General features: G+C 60.2%; 2 protein-coding genes across 3 annotated transcripts; one reads left to right on the top strand and one right to left on the bottom strand.

The window, feature by feature from the left end:
* Positions 1-121: 121 nt before the first annotated feature.
* On the top strand, positions 122-1,997 carry LOC108509829 (FXYD domain-containing ion transport regulator 3-like). Of its 2 annotated transcripts, XM_017839421.1 has the most exons (6): positions 122-293; positions 727-750; positions 1,257-1,331; positions 1,516-1,546; positions 1,656-1,699; positions 1,841-1,997. In XM_017839421.1, exons 2-6 carry the CDS (start codon positions 727-729, stop codon positions 1,973-1,975), a joined length of 309 nt encoding a protein of 102 aa, XP_017694910.1. In that variant the 5' UTR covers positions 122-293; the 3' UTR covers positions 1,976-1,997. The 2 variants fall into 2 exon arrangements, with proteins under 2 accessions (XP_017694910.1, XP_017694911.1); XM_017839422.1 differs by lacking the exon at positions 122-293 and having other exon boundaries at positions 312-750.
* Positions 1,998-2,036: 39 nt separating this feature from the next.
* Positions 2,037-9,596, bottom strand: LOC108509825 (leucine-rich repeat LGI family member 4-like; the record flags this gene model as incomplete). The annotated part of the gene is made up of 9 exons (XM_017839413.1): positions 2,037-3,185; positions 4,123-4,631; positions 5,438-5,602; positions 6,559-6,731; positions 7,090-7,161; positions 7,507-7,578; positions 7,940-8,011; positions 8,658-8,729; positions 9,520-9,596. Coding segments are annotated over 9 exons (1,515 nt in total), but the record flags the coding sequence as incomplete, so codon positions are not given.
* Between the last annotated feature and the right edge of the window lies 1 nt (position 9,597).

The raw sequence follows: 9,597 nt of genomic DNA, 5'->3' as shown, positions 1-9,597 counted from the left end.
ATACTGGGAGGGAACTGGGAGGCACTGCAGGAGGACTGGAGGGGACTGGGAGCAATTGAGGAGGAACTGGGATATATATATACTGGGAGGGAACTGGGAGGCACTGCAGGAGGACTGGGTAGGGACTGGGAGCAACTGGGAGGGAACTGGGGAGGACTGGGAGGTACTGGGAGTAACCAGGTGGGGAACTGGGTTTATTTGGAACTGGGAGGAACTGGTACCACTGATCCCCCCCAAACTGGTTCCCCTCCCCATCCCAGTTCTGTCCATGGCGAGAGGGAACCCCCACCCTGGTGAGTGACTGGGACAAACTAGGACCAACTGGGAGGGGGGGGGCTGTACTGGGAGTGGGGTGGGGTCATACTGGGAATGGAGAGGGTCATACTGGGAGTGGGGGTGTAGTCCATACTGGGTTATACTGGGATGGGGGGCCGTACTTGTTTATAGTGGTATGGGGAGGTCCATACTGGTATGAGGGGGCCATACTAGGTTATGCTGGGGTGTGAGGGATCCATACTGGTTTATACTGGGATGAGGGCTCATACTGGTTTGTACCAGTATGGGAAGCTCATACTGGGTTGAGGGGAGCCCATAATGGTTTATACTGAGATGGGAGGGTCCATAGTGGGTCCATACTGGGTTATACTGGGATGGGAGTGCCTACACTGGTTTATACTGGGGTGGGGAAGTCCATACTGGTCCCTCTGACTCTTCCCCTCCCCACAGATGCCAACAATCCCTTCCAGTACGGTGAGTGGGGACCAGTTTGGGGGGACTGGGGGAACTGGCAGGGAATTGGGGAGGACTGGGAAAAAAACTGGGGGGACTGGTAGGGGTAGGGGGCAAATGGAGATGTCCCCAGGCGTGTCCCCAGGTGTGTCCCTCGGTGTGTCCCCAGGTGTGTTCCAGGTGTGTTCCAGGTGTGTCCCCCATTGTGTCCCCAGTTGTGTCCCCGGTGAATCCCCAGGTGTGTCCCCAGGTGTGTCCCAGGCTTGTCCGAAGGCGTGTCCTCAGGCATGTCCCAGATGCGTCCCCAGGTGTGTTCCAGGTGTGTCCCCCACTGTGTCCCCAGTTGTGTCCCCGGTGAATCCCCAGGTGTGTCCCCAGGTGTGTCCCAGGCTTGTCCAAAGGCGTGTCCTCAGGCATGTCCCAGATGCGTCCCCAGGTGTTTCCCGAGGTGCTTCCTAGGTGTGTCCCCAGCTGTCCCCAGGTGTGTCCCCAGCTGTGTCCCAGGTGTGACAGGTGTGTCCCTCCAGACTGGCATCACCTGCGTGTGGCCGGGTTGGGCGTGGCCGCCTTCCTGTGTGTCCTGGGCTTCATCGTCCTGCTCAGTGAGTGTCACCTGTGCCAACTGGGGGTGTCCCCAGTTTCACCTGGCGGGGGGAGGGGCGGCAATGTTACCTGCACGGTGTTTGTGTCACCTGGGGGGTCCCCAATGCCACCTGGGGGTCCCTAATGTCACCCGGGGGGTCCCTGTGTCACCTTCTTTGTGTCACCTGTTGTGTCCCCTGACAGGTGGGAAGTGCAAGTGCCGGAGCAAGGCCAGGTGGGACAGGGGAACACTGGGGGGACATTGGGAGGATGGGGGGGACACTGGGGGGACAAGGGGACACTGGGGACACAGAGGTGTCCCTGACCGTGCCCACCCCCCACAGCCACCAACGACACCCCCCTGAGATGTCACACCTGGTTGGGACAGGTGAGTGTCCTCTCCCCCCTTGGGGACATCTGGGGTACTTGGGGACAAGGGGGAGGGCACTGGGGACAAAGGGGGGACTTCGGGACATCTGGGGGACCTTAGGGACAATGGGGACCCCCCTAATCACCCCTCTTTTCACAGGAGCCGTCAGCACGTGCTGAGGTGTCCCCGAGTGTCCCCGAGTGTCCCCAAGTGCAGCGACACATGGAGGGTGGAGGGACGGGTTTATTTTGGGGTGGAACCCCCCAAAAACGGCCCAGCAAATGGGGAAAATGAATAAAAAAGGTTAAAAAAAAAAGAGGCAATTTGGTTCTTGGGGGGTGGTGGCACTTGGCGGACATCAGGGGGGACAGGGGACAGTGCTGGGGGGTGGCACGTGGAGGGGACCAGGTGACATGGGTAGATAGTGGCCTCAGGGACATCAGGGGGATGGTGGCACCAGGAGAGGACATCAGCTTGATGGTGGCTTTGGGGATGGTGGGTGGCACATGGAGGGGACACAAGGCCAATGGTGACATTGCAGTGACAGTGGCCTTGGGGACATAGGGTTGGGGGTGGCACATGAAGGGAACACAAGGCCAATGGTGACATTGTGGTGACAGGGGCCTTGGGGACACAGGGTTGAGGGTGGCACATGGAGGGAACACAAGGCCAATGGTGACACTGCGGTGACAATGGCCTTGGGGACACAGAGTTGGTGGTGGCACCAGGAGGGGACATTGTGCCAGTGGTGATACTGTGGTGATGGTGGCCTTGGGGACATCGGGGCATTGGTGGCACCAAAAGATGAAACTGGGCCAATGGTGACATCAGGTTGAAGGTGGCTTTGGAGTTGGTGGTGGCACCAGGAGGGGACAGGGGACATCAGGGCCATGGTGACACCAGGAAGTGACACAAGTTCAGTGGTGACATCAGGCTTGGCCTTGGGGATATTGTGGCAGTGGTGTCACCAGGAGGGGACAAGGTGAGGTGGTGGCCTTGGGGACATCAGGGCAGTGATGACACCAGGAGGGAACACGAGGCCAATGGGGTCATCAGGGGGATGGTGGCACCAGGTGCATGATGGTGAGAGGGATGATGTCCCCATGTCCCTCAGGTGACCAGGTCCATGGTCACGTGGTGTCCCCCCATCCCTCAAGTGATCAGTCCATGGTGACATGATGGTTGATGTCCCCATGTCCTCTCATGCCTCGAGGTCTATGGTCATGTGCTGGTAGATCTGGGTGGCCCCTTTGAAGCTAGAGGCCACAAGGAAGTGCCGTTGGCCAATGGTGACAGGGACAAAGGCACGGGGGGTGGGCACCAGCAGCTCCTGGGTGGGCTCCAGGTGCCCCTCGGGGCCCAGGCGGAACACGCGGCTCAGGGCAAAGTCGTTGCCCAGCAGGACGTAGCGGTGGCCACTCAAGGTCAGTGGCTGGAAGATCATCGACCCCCGAGCCGGGACCTGCTGGATCTCCCGGAACATGGAGCCCTCCCAGCGCATCACCTGGAAAGGGGGACAGTGGTGGGAGGTGGGTGGGGTGGGAGGTAGTATCATGGGATGGATTGGGAAGGGTAGTGCGATCATGGGGTGCATTGAGTTGTGTTGGGTTTTATTGGGTTGTGTTGGGTGGTGGAGTCATGGAATGGCTTGGGTTGGGTGGTGGGATCATGGGAAGGGTGGTGGGATCATGGGATGGATTGGGAAGGGTGATGAGATTGTGGGATGGGTGGTGGGGTCATGGGATGGGTGGTGGGGTCATGGGGAAGACGTTGTGGCACCCCATGACCACACGATGGTGATGGATGCCCACGGACCCATGATGTCAGTGGATCCCCATAACAACATGACCCTGGTGACCCCCGTAGCCCCATGACCCTGATGTACCCCCACAACCACATGAGCCTGGTGACCCCCTATAGCCCCATGACCCTGATGTACCCCTACGACCACATCAGCCAGGTGGACCTCCAGGGACTCCTGCTGACCCCATGACTACCCAACCTCGATAACTTCCCATAACCACACAACTCTGGTATCCCCCATGACCCCACGACCTTGCTGGCCCCCTATGGGTCCCTGATGACCCCCATGACCCTGATGACCCCCACGGACCTACAACTTTGATGGTTCCCCATAACCACGTGATGGTGTTGGACCCCAACAGACCCATGATGATGCTGGACCCGCATGACTCTGATGACTCTCATGACAGTGGTGGCCCCCCATGACCATATGACCTTGTTGATCCCCCATAGCCACATGACTCCTGGTATCCCCTATGGCCTCATGATGTTGCTGGACCCCCATGGACCCCTGATGACCCCCATGACCACATGATTCTGATGGCCCCCAATAACCACACAACCCTGATATCCTCCATGACCCTGGTAACCCTCCATGACCCCTGCCCACCCCTGCCCACTCCCCCGACCCCCCCCACCTTGGCGTCCCCCAGGAACCGTGTGAGGCACAGGAATACGTGTCCCCTCAGCCGGAAGTGCTTCGCCGCGTACACGTCGGGCACGTGGGGGATGTCGGTGTGGGGGGTGAAGACCCCCCCACTCCACCGGTACACGAGGGGTCTCCTGGCCCCTGAACACACCACGAGTGCTGGGCGCCCGCCCAGCTCCAGGAACTCCAGGTGGGTGTCGCGGTGCCACGCCCGGAGGGTCTGGTGGGGGTAGAAGCCGCGCCCACCCCACCGGAACACGGTGCTGGTGCCACCCTTGGAGCTGTCGGCCACACCCAGGTACAGGTGGCCCCCGAGACGGGCGGTGGCCACGGCGTGGGGGCGACGCAGCCGCCCCGCTCCGAGGCTCTGGTGGCGAACAAAGGTGGCCCCGGGGCCACCAGAGCGGCGCCAGACCCAGGAACCACCCCGGAGCTGGGCCACCACCACCAAGAGGGACCCACCAAGGGGCAGCGGGTGGCAGGCCACTGGAGAGGAGCCTGTGGGGACAATGGGGACAGTGAGGTTATGGGGGGTAAGGGGTTGGGGATGTTGGGGTGGTGGGGACAAGGCATTGGGGATTTTGGGGATGTTGAGAACATTGGAGACATCTCTATGGGACATTGGGGATGTTGGGAACACAGGGACATTGGGGTGGTGGTGACAGGGCTATGGGGACATTGGGATGATGGGGACAAGGCTATGGGGACACTGGGAACATTGGGGACACTGCGGATGTTGGGGTGGTGGAGACGTCTCTACAGGGACAGGAGCTGTCCCCAAGCTGGGCCACCACCACCAGGAGAGACCCACCAGTGGGTGACAGGCCACTGAGGAGGAGCCTGGGGGGACAGTGAGGAGGGGGAGGGGTGGGGGCAAGGGGTTGAAAACATCGGGGATGTTGGGGACATTGGGAACATTGGGGACACTGGGGACACTGGGAACATTGGGGACATTGGGGACATTGGGGACACTGGGAACATTGAGGTGGTGGGGATGTCTCTGTGGGGATGTCTCTATGGGGACACTGAGGACATTGGGGTCCCCACCACATGGGGTGGTGGGGACTGGGCTGTGGGGACACTGGGAACATTGGGGTTGGGGTGGTGGTTTTGGTCTCCTCCAGCCCATTTTTGAGGTCTCTCAACCCATTTTTTACATCACTCACCCCATTTTTCAGGTCCCTCACCCCATTTTTGTGGTCCGTTACTCCATTTTTGAGGTTCCTCACCCCATTTTTGGGCCCGCCTCGGCTGTTTTCGGGATCACCCCACCCAGGGTGGGTTTTGGGTCCCCTCAGACTCACTGTTGATGATGGTGGGGGCCCGGAACCTCCCAGCCAGTTGGTCCCACTCCAGGAGGGCGCAGGCACCGGCAAAGGGCTGGGCCAGGGCCACCCCCTGGTGCCCCCCTAGCGTGAAAGACTCGGCCCCCAGGGATGAGAAGGGCAGGGACTGGAATGGCCGGAGCTCTGGGAACACAGGGACATCATGGGGACACCATGCGGACAGCCCAATGCCACCCCCAGGGAAATGGGAACATCCTGGGGATACCCCACTGCCACCCCCAGGGACATGGGGACACCCTGGGGACACCCCAGAAACACCCCACTGTCACCCCTGGGGATATGGGGACAACCCCAAGGACACAGGACATGAGGACATCCTGGGGACACCTAAAGGAACATGGAGACATCCCAGGGACATTGCAGGGACATGGGGACACCATGGAGACAGCCCAATGCCACCCCCAGTGCCCCCCCCCCCGTGAAGGAATTGGCCCCCAGAGATGAGAAGGGCAGGGACTAGAACAGGCAGCGCTCAGGACACGGGGACACTGTGGGGGTAGCATGGGGACATCGTGGGGACAGCCTAGGCACAGCTCTGGGGGCATGGGGACACACTGGGGACACCCCCTGCCATCCCCGGGGACATGGGGACAGCCTTGGGACACTCCTGAGGACATGGGGACACCCCGGAGGACAAGCCCCATGCCACCCCCCAGGGACACAGGGACACCATGAGGATACCCTAGAGACATGCCCAGGGACATGGGGACACCATGGGGACACCATGGGGACACCCCAGAGACATCTCCAGGGATATGGGGACATCCCATGGACATTCCAAGGACATGAGGACACCTCAGGGACACCCTCAGGGACACTATGGAGACCTTCGGAGGACACTTTGGGGATACTTTTCTGTCACCTCTGGGGACACCAAGGGGACACTCTGGTTCCTTGGGGACACTTTGGAGGCTCTTGGGGCACCTCAAGGACACTCTGGGGATACTTTAGGGACATTGGGGTCCATAGGTATGTTTGTACCCCCAGCCCCAGGTGCCCAGTCCCCCCAGGTCCCTCCCAGTCCCCACCAATCTCCTCCCAATCCCTTCTCAGTCCCTCCCAGTGCTCCCAGTTCCCACCTGCCCGCTGGCACTGGAAGTCCTGGGGGTCCAGGTGGGCAAGGGGGGTCCCTTGGTGGGGGGAGGGGCTGCGGCAGCGCCCAGCAGTCTCGGGGGAGGAGGGGACTGTCCCCAGCCACGACAGGAGCCACCGCAGGCGACAATCACAGCGGAACGGGTTCCCCCGCAGGTCCCTGCACCACCAAGTGTCACCAGGTGTCACCAAAATGTCCCCAAATGTCACTAAATGTCCCCACGTGTCACCAAATCCCCCCAAATCCCTCCAAGTCCCCCAATGTCCCCCTGATGTCCCCAATGTACCCCAAAACCCCCAATGTCCCCAATCCCCCCCAATGTCCCCATGTCCCCAAAGTCCCTATACCTCCCCCAATGTCCCGAATGTCCCCAATGTCCCCATCCCCCAATGTCCCCAATGCCCTGTCCTCCAAAGCCCCCCATCCCCACAATGTCCCCAATGTCTCCAATGTCCCCAACACCCCCCGTTTCCCTCCCTGTCCCCAGTGTCCCCAGTGTCCGCACGGTGTCACTCACAGGTGGCTCAGGGTCTCCAGCCCCTGGAAGAGCCCCTGAGGCAGCGTCTCCAGGCGGTTGTTGGCCAAACTCCTGTGGGGACGTTGGGGGAACACTGGGGACATTGGGGACATTGAGGGGGACATAGGGAGAACATTGTGGGGTTTGGAGGGCTTGGGGACACCTGGGGGCACTTGGGGACATTGGGGACAGCTGGGGACAGGGAAAAGGGGGCATCTGGGGACACCCGGCGACACATGGGGACATGGGGACAGGGACACAGGGACAGGAACATGGGGACACCTGGGGACAGGAACATGGGGACATTTGGGGACATCTGGGGACATGAGGACACCTGGGGATATTTGGGGGCACCCTAATGTCCCCAATCGCCCCCAATGTGTCCCATGTCCCCCTGGTGTCCCCAGCGTCACTCACAGGAACAGGAGCCCCCGGAGGCCCCGCAGGGCGGTGGGTTCGATGGTCCCGACCTCGTTGTCCTCGATGAACCTGCGGCACCAGTTCACACCAGTTTGCATCAGTTCATACCAGTTCTCACCAGTTCACACAAGTTCAACTCAGTATCCCCCCACCCAGTCCAGCCCAGTCCCTCCCCATTGTTCCCCCAGTTCCTCCCAGCACAGCCCAGTTTATCCCAGTCCACTCTAGTCCCTCCCCAGTGTCTCCCCAGTCCACTCTAGTCCCTCCCCAGTGTCTCCCCAGTCCAGCCCAGTCCCTCCCCAGTGTCTCCCCAGTCCAGCCCAGTCCCTCCTCAATGTCTCTCCAGTTCCTCCCCAGTCCCTTCCAGTCCATTCCCAGTGCCCTCCCAATCCCCTCCCAGTCCCCCTCAGTCCCTTCCAGTCCCTCTCACAGGTACTCCAGGAACACCAGTCCAGCAAAGGCCCCGTCCCCGATGGTCCCCAAGCTCCCGGCGGTGACCAACCTGTGGGGACACCCCAGGGACGCTCTGAGGACACTTTGGGGCTATTTAGGGCCAATAAGGAGACATTTGGGGCCATTTAAGGACTCTTGGGAACACCTTGGGGACATATGCGGACATTTTGGGATCGCTTTAGGAACACTTCAGGACCATTTGGGGACTCCTGGGAACACCTTGGAGACATTTGGGAACATTGAGATAACATTTGGGGACACTCTGAAGACATTTGGGGACATTTGGAGACCCTTTGGGGACACACTGGGGACACTGAGGGGATCTTGGGGATGTCCTGGGGATATCTGGGGACATTGAGATAACATTTGGGGACACTCTGAAGACATTTGGGGACATTTGGAGACCCTTTGGGGACACACTAGGGACACTGAGGGGATCTTGGGGATGTCCTGGGGATATCTGGGGACATTGAGGTGACATTTGGGGACATTTGGTGATACTTTGGGGCCATTTGGGGCCATTGGTGACACTTTCAAGACACTTTGGGGACACTCTGAAGACATTTTGGGGACACTCTGAAGACATTTCGAGGACACAGAGGTAACACTTGGGGACACGTTGGGGACAGATTGGGGACACTGGCGTGACATTTGGGGCCATTTGGTGACACTTTGAGGACATTGGGGTCACTCACAGCAGCTGCAGGGTCGGGGTGTGGCGGAAGCTGCCCTCGGCCAGGACCTCGATGTGCCACCGAACCAGTGACCTGGGGGAACCGGGTGAACTGGGAGGGACTGGGAAGGCATTGGGGAAGACTAGGAGGACCAAACTGGGATAAACTGGAGACACAGGGGTCAAACTGGGCTGAACTGAGAGAAAGCAGGAACAACTTGGGCCAAACTGGAGTCAAACTTGGCTAAATTGGGGTAAACTGAGGTAAAACTGGGAGAAACTGGGACCAAACTGCACTAAACTGGTCCAAGTCAGTCCTAAACTGGGAGAAACTGGAGTTAAACTAGGCCGAATCAGTATCGGACTGGGCCATACTCATCCCAGCCAGCCCTAAACTGGTACTAAACTGGTCTAAACCAGCCACAACCTGGACCCAGCCCCGCCCATCCCGTGCAGGGGGTGTGGCTTAGAATGATGACATCATAAGATGGGCGGGGTCTCATTGGGGGGTCGGTGGGAGTCCCCACTGAGGGCTCATGGAAGGGGTTCAGGGGGTACCCAAAAAGCAGGAGGTCAAAGGGGAGGTCCCGGAAGGGGGTTTCCCATGGGGGAGGTCATTTTGGGGGGTCCCAGGGGTAGTTTTTTTTGGGGGGGTGTCCTAAAAGGGGGGAAGGGGGGTGCCCAAGAGGGGAGGGGTCGCCGGGGAGTTTCTGGGGGGTCTGCAAGGACAAGTCGTGGGAAGGTTCTGGGGGGGTCCCCAAAGGGGGGAGTCATCGGGGGGACTCAGGAGGGGCACCACATTTGAGGGGGTCCCAAAGGGAGGAGGGGATAAAAGGGGGGTCCTCAAAGTGGGGGGTCCCCAAATTGGAGGGGGGGTCACTCACAGTGTGGCCAGGCGGGGGGGGAGCCCCCGGGGGATCCCTCCGGCCCCCCCCCGGCACAGGGCGCTCTCCCGGTCGCAC

Source organism: Lepidothrix coronata, unplaced genomic scaffold (assembly GCF_001604755.1).
Source record: "Lepidothrix coronata isolate B3197 unplaced genomic scaffold, Lepidothrix_coronata-1.0 Scaffold411, whole genome shotgun sequence".
Taxonomy (NCBI): domain Eukaryota; kingdom Metazoa; phylum Chordata; class Aves; order Passeriformes; family Pipridae; genus Lepidothrix; species Lepidothrix coronata.
The sequence above is the reverse complement of the archived record's forward strand: the minus strand, read 5'-3'. Positions and strand labels throughout refer to the sequence as shown.

Coding starts and splice junctions, on each gene's coding strand:
- LOC108509829 (XM_017839421.1), top strand. CDS start 727: ATGCCAACAATCCCTTCCAGTACG. Junction 751..1,256: donor CAACAATCCCTTCCAGTACG/GTGAGTGGGGAC, acceptor GTGTCCCTCCAG/ACTGGCATCACCTGCGTGTG. Junction 1,700..1,840: donor GTCACACCTGGTTGGGACAG/GTGAGTGTCCTC, acceptor CTCTTTTCACAG/GAGCCGTCAGCACGTGCTGA.